Raw genomic sequence first — 18761 nt, forward strand, 5'->3', positions numbered from 1 at the left:
GTGCATATATATATATATATATATAAAATTCACCTTTCCAACTTACATTATATTAATTGTCATTAATTTGATTAAGAATATCCACCTTAATTTATATCCATTGATGCACATATAGTATTTTAATATATATAACTGTAACATACTGCTGATATATTTTAATGTTAACTCAGAAAATTGCATGTATACATACCTGTCACTGCTCTTAGTGTAATAGTGGTGGAAAGCCACGATGCTTCTTATGTGGTAGCGCCCCTTTTTGAAGGGTCACTACCCTCTCACCTATGGAACTCTCTATGAAACGACTTTGGAGATATTCAAACAAGCCACCGTTTCATATGAGAGATTATCGGGCCTTTGGGGAAATTGGTCAGCAAATATAATACATGTATTTTTTTTTTGGTTAGTAATAAGATTATTTTATTAATAAATCCGGGATTGAAGCTAGCTCGAACCAGTGGTGGCTACAATTTGGGAGCCACCTCCCTAGGAACACCTCCACCCTCCAGCGGAGGGACAATACAGATACTCCCAACCAAACCCTTCTTACCCTTCTTCCGTTTCACCTCAATCCATCCATCCACTTGAACATTCTCCAGTAACTTCAAATTTTGGACCTGTTGCCCCCATATTTAGCATACCTAAAATTTGAACTTCAAATCGGTCTCAATGTTGAATGAAGATCCAATAGGTGTTTATGCGTAAGCAGTGAGCACGTGATCCAAGGTCGTTGCCAGTCAAAATATGAAAAAATGGATGAATTTTGGAAATTACCAAGAATTGAGGGAAATCATTTGATAGACATGTCCTTAGCATCATTTTGTGTCATGTGGCCAATTTTTGCTTGAACCCAGTTCATAGTTTGTCATATTTTAAACTTTCAAATTTTGATGCCCCTTACCCAAAAATGATTAAAATCTCTCATCCTAGGTATCATCATGAGGAATAAATTATGGTCTTTTCTCATTTCCCTACATCGATATGTGTTTCAAATTTCAGAGCTTAATTCCTTACCATTTGGAAGATATGGCCATCTTTCCTAAGTTTGGGCATTAAATTTAAAAAATTTAAATTATTTTTCAAAAGATAATTTAATATTTTAAATTATTTTAATATTTGTGGTCATTTGAGGAGGTATAAGTTGTCTGAAAACTTCATTTTCATTTCTCCTTTATTTTCCTCCGTGGTCGATGGTTTCTGAGGTCGAGATCAGTCTTTGAGAGAAATGGTTAAAGATGCTCCGTTTTTGGAGCATTTTTAACCCATATTCCTAACCTCAAAAAAGAAAAAAAAGAAAAAAAGGTTAAGAATGCTCCAGAACGGAGCATTTCTAACCTTATTTCCTAACCTTGTGTGGGCCCGCTTTGTCAAGAAGGTTAGAAATGCTTCATTTTGGAGCATTCTTAACCAAAGTTCCCAGATTCGGACTCGGCTCTGACTCGGCAAGGCTGACTCGACTCGTGACTCTGCTCGGACTCGGCAACGACTTGGCAAAATAAGAAAACCCTTGAAATTTAGAGATTTTTAACGATTTAAAACTTGTTTCATACACCCATTATTGAATTAAGCTTAAAGACACTATAACATCATCAAATAGAAGCTAATTTGATCACATACATAAACATACATCCATCACATGCGTAGAAATGTAAATTGTAGCTGAAGGAATTAGAAAACATAGATATATAGAGTTATAAATGTTGTCCAATGTATATAAAATCCATGACTTCAAATGTTCCCAAACATATATGTAACTGTAAAGTGTAAACAAAAACAAGTCTATGGCTCAGGCTCAGGCTCAGCCTCGTCTATCTGCCTCCTAGAAAGGCGTCTAAGGTAGGTCCTGGATGACTGAGTAGCCATAGTCTCTGCCTGTGATGTGCTAGTCTGAGTAGCCATAGGTGTTGGGGACGAGGGGACGTGTTTCCGGGACGGGGGGACCAAGGGCCTAAGTTTGGGGATGGCAGAGGGACGGCGATGGGGGGGTGGCGGGGTGGTGGTGCTGATATAGTTATACATATACATATAGTACTTGAAAAACTAGTTTTGAAAAGATGTATGACAGTATTACAATATAAGAATTACATTTTCAAATGAGACTATAGGAAATTTGAAATACTAAATCTAAATACCAATTACCAAGATTTCTAAGTTGTGTTGTTATATGGAGCCTAATCAGAGTCGGAGGTTAGATTTTCCCTACTTCTATCGGTGCGGTTTCCCCCTATATTTTTCAACGGGGGTTTGGGGGCAGTGCCCCCAACTTGGGGTCAAGGGGCAGCGCCCCTTGCGCGTTCCCTGTCGTGATACAGGGCGGGGTCGAGGGGCAGCGCCTCGCGAGGCCAAAAATACTTTTATTATTTTCTAAAGGCGTCGGGTGTTATAAGAAAGGGAAATGGCGAAAAAAGTCATTAAAAAATGTTATGTTTTTTTTTTTTTTTTTACTACACTTTATTAAGTGACTCCAGCCAGGTCACAACCCTCGGACTCGGCGAGTCAGGCGAGTCACGCCCTCTGACCCGTCCAAGCTCGGGTCAGGGTCACCGTGACTCAGCAGGGGTCACCCAGCCCGCTGACTCGCGTGACTCATGTGACTCGCCGCGAGTCACGGAACTCTGTTCTTAACCTTCTCCATAAGAGATATAAAAAAAATGCTCAAATGAAATGCAGTCTCATGGCATTACACAGTATGAAGAATATGGAAACACACACAAAACCCGTGAACTGTTTACCAGATTGCGTCAAGGAGATGGCATCTCATGTAATGCAATGATTGCAGTGAGTGCACAAAATGGATTTTGCAAAGGAAGCTCTCAAAATCATTGAATTAATGCAGCTAGACATTATAAGCTTTGTTTATGTTCTAAGCGGTGGATGAGAGTTGTAGATGTTTTAATCATATAAACTATAACATTTATGTGGGAGCCTTGTTCTTGTTCACTTTCCTGCTACCCCCACCTGCCTGATAGTAGGCTTCTCTTCTCATGCCCCCCACCTCCGATGTTGACTATTGAACCCTCGGTGGAATCTGCCTAGTTCTGGGCCAACAATGCCAGTCACGATCCAAGGACAATCGCCCGATGATAACTCAAGTTGGGGTGATGACGGGTAAACAGTTGTTCAAAACAGGACGGGCCTTTCTCATAAAATAAAATGGACAACCATAAGCAATATCGATATAATGCTGCACGAGTTTGTTGTAGGTGGAGGCATTTAGCTTCAGACCCTTGCATGTGGTTGCGTGTGGATAAGTCTAGTAGTGCTTTATGTGATCCTGGAGTGTTCTCAACAATTGAAGATGCAGTTAGTGTTGCAAGGCCTGGAGATACCATATTGATTGATGCTGGAGCAGCCCATTGGGTCTATAATATTCAAATAAACAAGCCTCTTTGCCTGGTTGGTGGAGGTTCTTCACCAGATGATACTGTGCTTGTTTGCTCACGGGGTTATGACAGTACCTTGGAGTTTTTAACCACTGGAAAAATTGCTAATCTAGCAATAAAGGCAGAGCTTGTGAGCTGCTTACTTCATAGGAATGGGCGTCTTACAGTTGAAAGTTGTGTACTACAGTGTGAGGAACATCCTTTGGAGCACTTGTGTTGTCCAATTGTGAGCACTGCAGAGGCCCTACCTGCTGCACCGAGTAGTGCATTGGCCTCTAGCCTTAATGGAGAAAGTTGTGTATCTGATATACATATTCGAATTGAAGGTGGTGCAAAAGCGGTTATAACCAAAGGGAGTCTTTCTCTACAGCAAGTTAGAGTTATACACTCAGACTGCTCTATTTTTCTGGTTCAATGTTTCACAGAAACGTCTGACTGATATTGATGTTGTACCATTTGCATGCAAAGCTTGAGGGGCCTATATGTTGTAGCTGCGAATGCTCAGGGGCAGAACCGTGAAGCATGGCAAAGATTGTGGAAGCATTGACATTGCACGTGAACTGTTTGATATAAGGCAGCTTGTGCGTATAATTCAAATCATAATGTGAGTGCGTAGACAGAGCATGTGAACTGGTTGACAAATGCCTCAAATCGATGTCATCTCATACAATGCCAGGACTGCATGATACACATTTGATACATATGATGCAAACGTTTTAGAAATTTCAAGCAAATGCATTTGGCGGGTGTAAAGTCAACCACCACAACCTCTCCTTGCTTTTTCTTTCTTGCACAATAATAGGAACTTTGGAGCAGAACACGGACATCTGTCAAAACACAAATGTAGAGGGATTCAATTGAATGTTACTACGCTCTGGGACATACGCCAACTATGGAAGCAGTGGCATAGAGTATGAACTGTTTCATAACGTGCCTCATGGAAATATAATCTCACAGTTTGCAGCAATTACAGGATATGCATAGAGTAGAGTTCGATGAAAGTTTTTAGAAACTTTCAAAATGATAAAGAATCTTTGCCAGCCGTTGTAGTTGTAATTGCCACGATAGACATGCATGGAAACTATCAAAGAAGAAGACGTCAAATTGTTTGACAGAATGCCACGTCAAAAAGAATGCAAAAGTGGAAGCTTAGACACAGCAAGTGAACTGTTTGACAGAATGCTTCAAAGAAGGTATCATCACATGTAATGCAATGATTGCGGGATATGCACAAATTGGATTTCCTAAAAAGATTTTGAATCTTTCAAGCTAATGCAATTGGTAGATGTAACGACGAATTCCACAACCTGTGCTAGTTCCTTACGTGATATGAACACCCACAAAGCATAATAGAATTCAGGATTTTCCTGAGAGGTTATAGTTGGAAATGCTCCCGCAAGCATGCAATGCAAAATGTTGAAACATGACTCGGGTAAAATGCATTTTGCAGTGGAGCTATCAAGATCTTTGAATCAATGAAGGACTCTCGAACCATTTTGTGTGGCTTATTTAGTGGAAGACGATTGCACATACTTCAATCACATGAATAGTAATATTCTTCGAAATATGTTGATGGAATCCACAACATATGAATGCAAAGAATCAATCATGCCATCATGCAACCTTCCCATTATGAAGAGATGTGTTATGAAATTAAAGAATGCTTGACAGATGTAGATGCAATTGGAGAGAATGTTCTTGAAGTCAATATATTTGTGGGCAAGTATTTCTTTTAAGTCAATGGTCAAAACATTAATGTGTTAGTATACTGCAATTGTTGGTACTTTGGGATAATTACAAATGCGAATGAAGCAAATTATGATGGAGAACTACTTTAGCAAGATCCATAACTTGAAAATTACAATGTTTCAAGTAGTTCAATTTGTAAATGTGACTTTTGTTACTCATTATAACTAAAGGTTAGAAAGTGGACCTTATTCACGCAAAAGTGAAGTAGTTTCTAACTAAACTCTTTTTTGCATAAAAATGAGTTAGTTACTAAGGTGGTTATTTTGGGAAGCCTATAAATGCAAGGCTATTTCATTTGTAAAGGGGAGACTCCGACAGAGGGGGAAAAACTCTGCAGAATTTTGTAGAGGAACTAAGTGAGAACTTTTGATGTTGATACCTTTGTACTAAGGGGTTTTTGAACTTGTATATTTTCAAAAAGAGTAATGAAGAATGCATTGAGTGCATGTGTCTTGAATGTATTCATGAGTTATCATTACTAATTTCTTGTATGTTGAATTAGTAATCCCTTTATGTATTGGTGAAATCTATTGATGAAACACATCATTTCATGGTATCTTGACTTACATGTGCTAGTACAACCTATCTCTTTGTGTGTCGAGGTTTATTGTACTTCTTTCATCATCGTTGCATGACTAACCTATTTGGCGGTGACCCCTTTTGTAATTGTTATCATTTATGGAATCCTACTTGGTATTCGTATGTCTTTTAGTAGGGTTCCTGTTATTAATCTTGGTTTAAGTTCTATGTTTTCTCCTTTATGTACTTTCAGGTTAAAAAGAACACAAAAATCCTAAATATCCCATCATATGAGGGAGCTGCCCCTCTCAAACGCAGAGGAAGATTGTGGTTTTGCCACAATCTCTCCAACTGTTGGAACGTTCGTCACTGCTCATCGGGCAAATAGGGTCAGTTTCAGATAAACAACCGCAGTGACAAATCTGTTTACCAACAGGACCCCAACATTATCAAATTTTTGAGAGCAGCTTGTTGCCCATCCCTAAAACCTACAACACGACCTCCTTGAGAACCAAACCCACCCTCCATCTTCTGTTCAGACACTGATTCACCTTCCATCTTCTGCTCAAACGCACAACCAGCTTGTGTAGAGCTGCCACCCAAAAGAGAACCTCCTCTTTCTTCACAACCCAATCCTCTGACTGCCCTTTGCATATTATTAGTTGGATCCAAGGCCTTTTCACTAGTAACATTTGTAAGCTCCCCCACAACTTGGGGGGAGGGGGCACGGATTTCTTGCCTCCTTATCCATCGTATAAAATTGTGGAGTAACCTCTTTCCACCAAGACGACATATGCTTCACTCTAAGCCTAGTGCAAGAATCAGCATTGTCCAGTCTTAAAACATCTCCTACATCTGAAAGGAATCCCTTCATAATCCACATACTGAAGCCAACTCCCTTTGGAGGATGTAATATAAATTTCTAAAGGGAGGCCCATAGAAACATCCATCTCAACCAACAAACAAGCGAAAGTAGTATGCAACAGATTTAAAGAGTCATCATTAGCCATTAAAAACGTACCTAAGGAGTTCCCAACAGCTTCAAAACAAGAGTCAAACCAATACTGCATTGGAAGGTTTGGAAGTTTGATCCAAAGAAGAGTTCGATCAAAGGACTCCGACTCAGGGTTGAAAGCCGAAAGCCACGGTTTTAGCATCAACATGTGTTTGTCCTCCCAACTCCAATGACCACTGCCAAGAACTTTGTTTCTGTCTGCTACATTTTGGAAAACCACAACAAAAAAGCCATGAGCATGCGGGTGAATCTGCACACATTCCTCCACCAAGGGTTCCCAATTCAATGAAATCCATTTGTGCAAATCACCAAGACTCGGCCAAATGCCTCTAAAGCGCCCAATAAGCCCTAACTCTGAAAAAACCACTTCATTTTGCTCGACTTTCTTCTCAACCTCCTCCGACAGAAATACAGAAACCGACTTGGCCGTGGGAAACCAAGTCGCAGCAGCAAGGGTCGGGTTACCCGTGCCATGAGACACACCTCCTGGAGGTAAACAGTAATCCCTCCAAACCAAAGCACTCCTATCGCTTCCCCCCACCCACCTAGCATTCTCTGAAATGGGTCGAGAGCGGGAGTGAAAACCCAAACCTTGGCGAAAACCTTCATCCTGAGCATCAAAACCATCCCAATTTCAAGCCGCCGCAGATCCGCTGTTTCTACCGCATGTAGACTCCACACCCAGCCGAAATCTAACACTACCACCCTTCGCCACAGATGCCCAACTTAGGGCCTCTCGACCAAGGGAAAAACTAGCATGAAAATGCCCTTGTGAAGAAACCCAAGCCCACGAAGCGACTCGAAACGACATCCCGTTGTCTGACTTAGAGTACTAATATAATATATATTTAAATACAATGGCATCATTTTCATATAATGTATATTGTTAACATCATTCTTAATATACATTGTTAATATAATAACATCATTCAATATATAAAATGTAAATTGATAATATAATATAATTTTAATATCAATGTAATATAATATGATTTTAATATGATTTTAACATATTATTTTATATGGCAAAAATTATATTAATTATTTTTACTATAAATGGGGGGGACATGACAAATGAACTAAAAAAATACAAATATTTCTAAATACATCATTTTAATCATATAATCAATTAGGGTTAGGGTTAGGTTCAATTATAGTTAGCATTAGGATTATAGTTCAATTGTACAAAATTGAATCCTAACCTCAAACATAATTGAACACTAAACCAAAAATGCTAATACTAAACCAAATTGAACCCTAACAATTAGAGAATAATGGATGTCATTCATTCGTTTATAATACTTTATAGTATCAGTGAATGAGTGTCATTATTGGATACCACTTGGAAGAAAGGTTTCTCCATCAATCCATTTATTAAAGTACTTTTGCTTATAATCAAGACCATCAACTGCTATTACAGTGAGGGAAGGGGCCACAAGCAATCCGGTTTGATGGAATATCATATGTTAAAATTTTGAGAGATTGTGTCATTAACTACAACTTGAATAGACGTCTATGGGAAGGCTTTATTCATCTGAATATTGGATCATATCCTAGTCAATAAAGTAATTAAACAAATCGTGAATATTATGGAAAACAAAACGAGATTGTGAATGCATTGCAAGACCTTATGGTATCCATACATGGATTGTGTACTAAAATTAACATATTACAACAGTAACAGAGATTATGCTTTAATATGTTTCTAACTTTGTTATGTGCTGTATGGGTGTGAACATACTAAGCAGATGTTTGAATTTTGTAAAAAGTGTGTTGTATTTTTGGTGCCGAAGTTAGTCATCTAAATAATTGATGCATAGGTATAATTGTCATACTTGTCCTTAGAAATAATATGTGCAGATTTTTAGTAGGGTTTGTATGAACTAACAAGACTTTGATTATGTGTTTATTTTCTTTTCATATTTAAAGTATTTTGGCTGGTGATTTAGTAATTTAAAATTTGGTTTATAGTGTTTTTCTCTGGGATTGGAATCTAGTAGTGAATAAACATGTTTTGCTAATTTTCTTTGGTATGGTTACACATCTTCACTTGCTGCTTGTGCTTTTCAATCAATGGCCAATGCCTGGATGGAATTTTTTATTAGAACCACTCTTTATTTTTCTAATTATTTTTCTTGCACTTTGGGGATTTAATAGTTCTCTTCTCAGAAATCCTTTCTAATATGCTTAGCATTTAAGGAGAACAGTGTTTTGCATATCTGCTTTTGAGATGTATTTCAAGAGGAGAAACCTTTACATTTACATCTTGCTCTACTATAATACTTATCAGTTATCGCAGGTTGAGGAATTGATCCAAGAAGATTCTCGCATTGATCAATATCCTAAACTAGTGAAAGGGGAGTCTAGAACTGTGCTTGAATGGCAAGGTACTTTTTGTCCTCTTGGCTATTATTTATGCCGACACATTTAAATTTTCTAGTTTTAGTTTCAGAAAGGTTATATAATGATAACTAATTTAGATTTACATGTCAAGTGCCATTTGTATTAAGGGCTGGTTAATAATATGTAAATGCTTTTCTCTGAATATATATCTTAATTAATATAGTTTAAGGTTCCAAAATTCAGACCTGAAGCAGACATCTGCATGTAAATAATATTAGCAGCCAAAGATGCAAACAGCTGAGAGATCATTAGGCCAACTTAAACAACTATAGAATATAAAATATTTGTACTTATATTGATATGAGCACAAATAAAATCTGTAGACCCTGGTGACAAAGCTAGATGAGTTAGAACTAATACATTTTACACTATAAAAACTATATCTTGATACAGATTGTAAACAAAATCTGTAGACCCTGGCAACAAAGCTTTATGAGCTAGAACTGGTACATTTTACTTTAAAAAAATATAGGATTGATGCGGCTTAGCTTCCTAATAATCACATTTGAGTGTTGCCACATTTGGCCAGTTTTGAGTAAACTTTGAGTATTGATGAATTAACTAAGTCCCAAAATACCCTGACAAATGTCAGATCTCAAAGAAACAAACTTCTGGTAAGATAAATAGAATGATCAATCATTAATCATTTCGATTGAATGCCCAGTAAAAGGATGCCAGTAAAGAGTGAAGTTGCAAGAAAAAGCTCAATCCAGAACTCCCAACAGGGCAGTGATTGCATTCACTGATACAAAAGAAGAGTTGAGATCAAGAAAACCTTAAAAGTAGACCCTCAAGCTTTGCATTGATGTCAACATGTTTTGAAAGATCTTTTTCACTATGATACATAAGCGATTGCTAATTTAAAATTTTCTCAATGCACATTTTCAGTTCTATGCAACTAGGCACTGTATGTCTCTGTTATTGGGACATTCATAGGAGGGATAGTAAACGTGGTAGGAGAAGAGGGATATGGCATCTGCAAAGGAGATGGCACCATGTGAGAACGATTAGAAGTCATTCTTTGTGCAGAGTAATATAGCATGAACTAATGAAGAAGCTTTTTTAAGTTTGTATTATTGTCAATTTCTGCTATTAGCCCAAACAAAAAATGCTTGTGTAAGATTAGCTAGAGTGTAGAGTTGAGTTTCTTAGCTGTAAATAATAGAGCATTTTCATTTGTAAATATCTTGGTATATGATGTGTTCCTTTTATCAATCCTAGCTGTCTGTTGACACAAACATGGGAAGGGAATGGGAGTTGGACGGATTTGTTATATTAGTGCATGAGGAATGGAGATGACGCAGATTAACTGCTGTTAGAATTTAGGAGGATTTACACAAGGTAGTGTTAGACTTAAGTGATGATTGAACTTTAAGGTTGGTGTAGGCATAGTGGTAGAGATAAGACACTGTTAGTCCTTGCTTTTTTTCACCCAGAGGATGATACAAAACAATGTAGTATACTGGGTAAACCTGTCCGTTTTAAGCTGAAATTTGGACTTGCATAAGCTAAGGCATGGATGCCTTTGTATTCAAACTCAGAAAGAACAATAACACACATTGGTTTGCGGTTTCACATAATCACATTTTCTTATGATCCACACATCCACAGAGATTAAGTATGAAGTAAATGTAGTGGCAAAGTATTGATTCCCAAAAAACACATAATTTGAATTCATCTTTGTGGTACATATTCTTTGAAATGCTTATGATGCACTGGTCACAAACATCCCCAAAATCTGCTAGAAATTAATAGAGGACATTTCCAGCATCTACTGAAGCAATATATATGAAGGCTTTGGATCCTTCCTATTTTATTTCTTTGATGCTAAGTCCATTGAACTAGATATGAGGTATGTCAAATCATTTTGAATGACAGGATCACTTGATGCTTAATTCAGTTTTCAGATAATGCTTTGTGTTCAATATTGTATTATAATTAGTTTAGATTCTGTCAACTTAGTTTAGATAGAATGTTTCTATTTTTGCTTTTAGTTGTTAGTTTCTTTCAAAAACTCTTGCAATGTAATTGCCTATAAATTGTTTCTCATTTCTCATTAGTAAACAAGCAATTACCAGTGTCTCATTTGTGTAACATGGTAGTAGAGCAAGAAAACAAAATTTGTTTGGATTTTTTTTAGTCTTTTTGAAAGACAAATTTTCTGTTTTTATTTGTGACTTGTGAAGTGGAAATTTTTCAAGGCTTTGTAAAAAATCGCATAAGGATTTTCACAGTTCATTTTGAAGGGTTGCGGCTCTGCAAGGTCATGTTTTCGTGGCGTGACTGGGTCTCTGCTCATTTTACGACCCGTGCAGTCTAAAAAATTCGATGCGATCTCTCGTGTTGGTGTTTGGAAGCCGCGACAGGTTCGCGTGGGTCTGTCTATGCACATCGCATGAAACTTTCACAACCTTCTGCAACGCATTTGAAAGCTTTTCAACGTGTTTTTGGATGCGTTTTTTCATTTGTTTTTGGCACAATTTGTGGCTGTGACTTCTGTGTCTTTCTGCTCAAGATTTCACCTACGACCTTCATTTGGGCACGATTTCTCTTTGCATTGTTTTGTGACCTTATATTTCTTCGGTCTACATCTTCTGGTGCTGTTATTCAAACCCTCTTGTAACACTTTGACTAGTGGCTATTGTTTTTTTGGTCATTTTTTATTTTCTGTGAGCTAGGGTTTTATTTTAACTCCCAAGGCCAAGGCACATTTTTTTCTAAGAAATTTTTTCTGGGTTTTTATTAAATTTTTCTAGGTCTTCATTAGAATTTTTTGGGTCCTAGCAAATTTGAACCTTGGGATTCGTACCTCGTTAGATTTTAAGTCTGAAGCTTTTGCCTTGATTTTTGTGCCTTCACCAGTTTGACCTCGAGGTACGTGATGGCATCTTTGACAAATATTATGCTTGAAAGTAGTAAAAAATTCTATGGGAAAAACTATAACACTTGGAAGTAGCGTGTGCTGACTATCTTTGAGTATAGGTGTCTTGATGCAATTGTTCTGGGCACGTCTCCTCCAACAATAGGAACCGGGACAAATGGGATGAGCGCAATCGAGAAACTGTCATGCTCATAAAACTTTCAAGCACAGATGATCAGCTCCCTCAGGTGCCCTCTTGTAAAACTGCTAAGGAAATCTAGGATCATTTGAAACCTCCGACAAGAGCAAAGTGTTCTTTCTCAAGAACATGCTGTTTTCCATCATGATGGATGAGAAAATGTCCTTACAGGAGCATCTAACAAAGATTAAGGACATTCATGATCAGTTGGAGGTGATTGGTCGAACAATGGAGGAGGAAGACATGGTAGTAATCACTCTAAAGAGTTTGCCAAAACCTTATGAGCATTTCATTGAAATGTCAATATTACTTCAACAAATGTTGATTTGAAGTTTCTAAATCTTTGCACTAAGCTTCTTCAGTAGGATCATTGGAGACAACAATTTGGAAGTAGTGCCAATTCGTCTTCAACAAAACAAGCATTCTCTTCTAAATCTTCTACTAATGACAAAGGGAAAGGTCAAACTTCTCAGCCAAAAAGCACAGGTCCTTAGGATAGAAAAAATAAAAAGAATGTTCAGTGTAATTAATGCCACAAGTATAGTCACATGAAGGCCAATTGTTGACATCAGTTGGCTTCTAAGAAAAAGAAGCATGGAGGCTCTCAACCCAAAGCAAATGTTGTAGAGCACTCGAATCAGAAAGAATCTACCTTCTACACCTTGATGGCCAAAAGAACTGCAGGTCCAGTAAAATCTTCTGCTTGGTATGTCAATTCAGAGGCTTCTCGACATTTTACTCATTGTCGGGATTGGTTCATAAAATTTGAAACATTCTCTGATTCAATGATCTTTGGAGGAGGAGAGGAGTATACTATTGCTGGTAAGGGCAATGTGTAGATTCACTCTGGAGGGAGAAATTTGATATTTCCCAATGTATACTATGTTCCAGGTATGGAACCTAACCTTCTTTCAGTTAGTAAGATCATGAGATAGTCGCCTGTTGACGTGTATTGTGTACACTGCCTAACACAGAATAAAATACCCAAGGGTACCTTATCCTCTCTTGAATAAAGCCTCTGATTGCTGAAGATATCGCGAAAAAGGATCAATCAGGATGACTCCAAGGTTCTTTGATGTAGGGTCTCTACGTGTGGATAAGCTCGCCGTGGTATGATGTGATTTGCTGGAATCACAAGGGGGACTTACATTTGATGATTGAACTTCCGATCTGCTTTGCTAGAACACAGGCTCTGACTAACTTAGATTTGAAAAAATGGAAAAAGGATAAGGGCGAAGAGAGGATCTAATCCTAATACTAAGAATGTAGGAGCAATGATTGATTTTTGATGAAACTCTAACTAGGTCTTGTTTTGACATCAATGGACCATCTACACAAGGCTAGTGCGATCTTCTAAGGGAAGCTTTATGATGTTCAAATCATCACTGTAGGCATAGACACCATCAAGTTGATGCATATCAATGAAGAAGCGACAAATTGAAATTGAGCTTAAGCTAAACGATTCCAGTTGACTACACATGGCAAGTCTATCAACAAACTGCTAGTAGTATGGATATACGAATTCCACCATCAATCAATCACATTTCCTCCATTCATCTAATCATCTACCATCTAGGATTGAAGACTCAACAAGAAACCATGCAAATTGCAAGAAACGACACACTTCACCATTACTTCAATGAAAATGGAGTTTGTTTACAATCAATGGCAACAATTTCTTGCCTTGTCCTCCTATTCTACTCTAATTGCTTCCAACTATTCTCTAACTATTCTAACTATTTACATACTATCTCTAACAATTGCTAATTAGCCTTTACAAAATGAAATGCCAGGGCTTATATAGTGCCCTCAATACAATTCGATGGCTTAGATCAATTCAAGATCAATGGCCAAGATTTTACAATGAAAACCCTAATTAGGGTTTGTTACAACCATTACATAACATTTAATGCTTGACCAATGATAAAATTGTATTGCTTGGACACATGTCCCCTCTAGAAAAATCGACCAATGGATAGCCGGGGTAGGTACATCGGAGTTTGTGCCACCTTCCATGAGTTAAGTACATTGAATCTGGACATGCTGAGGTGGACTACACTGACTGGAGAAATGATGACTAGGACGCCACCTCATTTGACACTTGTAACTTGGTAGATATTCAACTTGATGTTGTTGAGAAGCTTGCTTTAATTAATTCATCTGGAACTATTTACTTCTTCAACGAGCCCTTGTTCTAACTCCTTGTGTCCTTGATGTGCAGGATGATGATGTACCTTGCCTTGGAACGCTGGATTGAAAGAGGTCACCCCTGTCCTGGCTTGATCGTCCCGACGAAGATCGTCCTTGATTCGGCTTGATTTTCCTTGATGAGATCTCCATTTGATGCCTACACAACATTTCAAAATTAGTAACATGATTTTGCAATATATAACATAGATTAGATTAATTTTTAGGAAACTTCATAATAAATCCTTGAATTATCATTTCCTAAAAAAACGATTGGGCTACTGGAATTCAAAATTTCAAAATTCAAAATTTAAGCTATGACGATCAACGTTCAAAAACAATAAATCCATATCGCCATACCTCTCTTGAGAGCTAACACTAGAATGCAAAATGAGGAAAATTCGCCTAGGCAAAATTGATATTAGATGGCTTCAACGTGATCTCTTGTTCAAATTAGGAACTTCACCACCTTTGATATGCCCTTGACGTGATCTTCAATGTCCTTGGCAAGTTCGCACTCCTTTGATGATATTAACGCCTTCCTTTGCTTGAAATGAAATTCGCACCTCTAATACACAATTCGCACTACTCCTTTGTCTTCCTCAAATCGCACTTGAATGATAAAATGGTAATGTGAAAGTAACAATCTTCACCACCCTTTATAAGCGCTTACACCACCAATTCACTTAGGCCGACTTTTATAAAATAAGACAATTTAAATGATTTTTAATAAATAATAAAGGCCGACTTTCATAAACCAAGCGCTCCATTTAATTTTTTAATTAATTAATAATTAATTATTAAATGCCTTTATTATTTAAATTGTCAAATTCGATTTTTACAAAGGCAAAAATAATTAATTAATGATCAAGCGCAATATTTAAATGCCATTTTTAATTAAATTTTCAAATTATCGAATTTTCTAGCATTTAAATAAATTCAAAATGTTTGTTTAGCGCAAAAATTGGAAAAGTGGGAAGATTCAAACCTCATCGCCCTGGTCCCTGACTGAGGGACAGGAGCGATCTACCATTTTAGTCTCGATCCTTGTACTTTTGACGTTCAAAATCTTCATTCCTACGTTGAAATTGCCATTTTTGCTAGGGATTTCGGGCTTGATTGACTTGTTTTTGCAAACGAATGCCCTTTAGATGTGATATCGCCCTGGTCCCTTGGAGAGGGACAGGAGCGATCTTCATGCTTTCTCCATTTCAAACTCGAATTAGTAACATTTTAACGTTCACCTCCTTTGTATCGCCTTCCAAATGATGTTTTAAACCTTGTGCAACTTTACATTAACGTGATCTTTAAAGGATAACGAGCGTTTTGGCAAATATCGCCCTGGTCCCTTGGAGAGGGACAGGAGCGATCTTGGTCCTGTAGGCATCATTTCAATTTATCACCTTCAAAAGTTATCTTCAACGGATTCGTAATGTACCTTTTCACTCATCCACGCCTTGGAAATCTTTCAAACTTGGCAAAAAATTTGTCTAAGACAAAAATCGCTACCCTGCCTGAGGGACAGGAGCGAACTTGGGCATTTGGGTCCCTTGTTGACGTTTTATAATCTTCAATTTATCTTAAACGGGTTCAATTCACCTCCTTTCTTGCCTTCGAACATAAAACTTGCTTGATCTTTGCCCAGAACGTGCCTTATGAAGAATTTCGCTCTGGTCCCTGGGAGAGGGACGGGAGCTACAATAGACTTCGCCCTGGTCCCTGACTGAGGGATAGGAGCGATTTTTGCATTTTGGTTCATTTTTCTTCACGACGGCACTTCAAGTTATATTCATTTGGTAAAATGCATCTCCTTGGACCTTCTCAATTCGTCAAGTCATTAAAATCCTGCAAGGACAAAGCAATATTTGATTTTAAGCTCTGGTCCTTCACTGAGGGACAGGAGCGAAATTTGCTCTCTAGGCCAAATCGTTACAATTTTCATCAAAAAATGTCTTGGCTAAGGAAGATATCATCTTACTTAATGCTATGAATAAAAGTTGATGTCCAAAAAAGGTCTAAAATTGTGCATATAAAGAAAATCGCTCTAGTCCTTCAGTGAGGGACAGGAGCGAATTTGACCTTCTAGGCAAAAACTTCATCATTTCATTGTTTTTGATCAAGTCTGGATGCTCTATCATGCTCATTTCGTCCTTCACCATGCCTTTGATGTCTCAATTCGTCCAAACAAGGTCAGAAATGACTCCACTAAGCTTTTTCGCTCTGGACCCTTGGTGAGGGACACGAGCGATTCGCCTTGGACCCTTGGAGAGGGACAGGAGCGCTTTTCGCTTTGGACCCTTGGAGAAGGACAGGAGCGAAATTTGACTTTTCGAACTCTCTATCAGGATAAATTTTATGGAATATAACATTTCCTTTTATGTTTTTTCTTTCTTATACTTTAAGTTATATTCCATATATACTTTCAGGATGTTTGAGAGTGGTTTCAGACCTCCAGGAGTTATATTGCAAAATCTAGTTTTTGGAGGTTTTTTCAGTTTCCAGACTTAGTCAAATTCAGGATCAGGACATTCCAGACTTAGCCAAATTTCAGGATCAGGACATCACTCAAGCCGGACTTGCTATCCTATTGATCACCTGGGCGACACTCAAAATGCAAAGGCTAGCTAACAAAACCCTAAAAGACCTAGAAAACAAACCCTAAAAAGCAAAAAACATGGGTCCCCATTTGCAATGGGGCAATGTGTGAAAACGTCACAACATCGCCCCAGTTGGATGTTGCTTTCAGTTCCCACACTTGCGACATTGTTGGTAGGGAGACCCACACTACAGTTGCTATGGGACTTGAGGATCATGGTCTTTATAGACTAGTTGATTTAGGTGATTCTCAGGAGCATGCCATGACAGCCAAAATTTCTTCCATCAGCAATCTTTGGCATCAACGTTATGGGCACTATCTCTCTCAGTTATCTCGAGGGGGTTTGGTTGCTGGTCTACCTAAGATCCAGACTCAGCATCATGGCATTTGTAGAGCTTGTCAAGCTGGGAAGCAGCATCATATACCATTCTTAGATGGCAATTCTTGGCGAGCCTCCAAGGTACTTCAATTGGTTCACGTTGATGTATGTGGACCAATGAACACACCTTCTGTTAGTGGGTCCAAGTACTTTTTGTTATTTGTTGATGATTTCAGTAGAAAAATGTGGGTGTACTTTATTAAAAATAAATGAGATGTGTTCAATACATTTCAGCAGTTTAAGGCCTTAATTGAGAAAGAGTCGGGTTCTCAAATTGTTACTCTAAGGTCAAATAATGGGGGAGAGTTTTGTTCATTTGATTTCTCCTCCTTTTGTGCTACACATGGCATTAAGCGCCAACTTACCACACCATACACCCCTTAGTAGAATGGTGTCGTTGAGCGTCAGAATCGCACCATTACTGAAATGGCTCATTCTATGTTGGAGCATCAAAATGTTACTAAGAAATATTGGGCTGAAGCAGTTTATACTGCTGTTTACCTTCTGATTCAATCACTTGCACAGGTCATTAAGAAGATGACTCTTGAAGAAGCCTAGTCAAGACGAAAGCCTAAGGTGGGCCATTTGAAAGTCTTTGGTCCTACTGCTCATGTATCGATTCTAGAAGCCAAGCATGCCAAGCTGGATTCCAAGAGCTAGAAACTTATGTTTATTGGTTACAGCGACAATCACAAGGCATACATGTTGATTGATGTGGAGACAGATCGTCTCATATTCATTCGTGATGTTGTGGTTGACGAAACCATTGGTCCTTTTCTTTCTTCTACTACTATGAGTCTTGAGGATTAGCCTATGAAGGCTTCCTGTTTGGGTGTTCTTCATCCCTTAGGATCACTTGATGGGAGAGCTTGAGATCATTCCGAATCTGAAGATGAGGAGCCTCCTAGGCATGATATTACACCACTTGACTTTCCTTAGGATCTACATTCAGATGACTTTGTTCCAACACCCCCAAGAGATGTTGTTTCTCCTATGCTAGATGTTGGTACTTCTACTCTTCGGCCTAAATGATGGGCCAAGACTATAGGGGATCTTCATGATGATGAGCTCATTGAGGGCAGATCAGTTCGTAGAAAGAGCAAGCAGCCAAACACGATCAATTTTTTCTTATTGCCAACATACACAATATCTTTGAGCCTCAAACATATTCAGAGGCTAAAGGAATTCCTGAGTGGGAAAAAGATATGGAAGCCAAATACCATCGTCTTCTAAAGAATAACACACCGGTCCATTTTGATCTTCCTCCTGGGAAGAAACCTATTAGCTGCAAATGGGTTTACAAGGTCAAGTATCATGCAAATGGTACTCTGGATAAATACAAGGCAAGGTTAGCAGCTCGAGGATTCACAAAACGGGAGGGCATCGACTATGAGGACACTTTTGCTCCTATTGCCAAGATGAGCACAATTCGCCTTCTTCTCGCTATTGTAGCATAGTTTGGATGGAAACTCCA

At 38.2% G+C, this 18761-nt stretch overlaps 1 protein-coding gene and 1 pseudogene across 7 annotated transcripts in view; both read left to right on the top strand.

Moving 5' to 3' along the window:
* Positions 1 to 18761, top strand: part of LOC131031391 (uncharacterized) — a 140401-nt gene that overhangs the window by 104927 nt on the left and 16713 nt on the right. For 4 of the 7 annotated variants that reach the window (XR_009103035.2, XR_009103036.2, XR_009103034.2 and 1 more), the window contains exon 8: positions 8954 to 9050. Coding sequence is in view for 2 of the 7 variants with exons in the window: in XM_057962506.2 (XP_057818489.2) it covers positions 8954 to 9050 (97 nt within the window). In the remaining 5 variants the exon portion in view is untranslated. The remainder of the gene's footprint in view (positions 1 to 8953; positions 9051 to 18761) is intronic. The other 3 variants (XR_009103038.2, XR_009103037.2, XM_057962507.2) reach the window with 1 other exon arrangement.
* On the top strand, positions 1380 to 3853 carry LOC131035311 (F-box protein SKIP5-like; annotated as a pseudogene).

Source organism: Cryptomeria japonica, chromosome 9 (genome assembly GCF_030272615.1).
Source record: "Cryptomeria japonica chromosome 9, Sugi_1.0, whole genome shotgun sequence".
Classification (NCBI taxonomy): domain Eukaryota; kingdom Viridiplantae; phylum Streptophyta; class Pinopsida; order Cupressales; family Cupressaceae; genus Cryptomeria; species Cryptomeria japonica.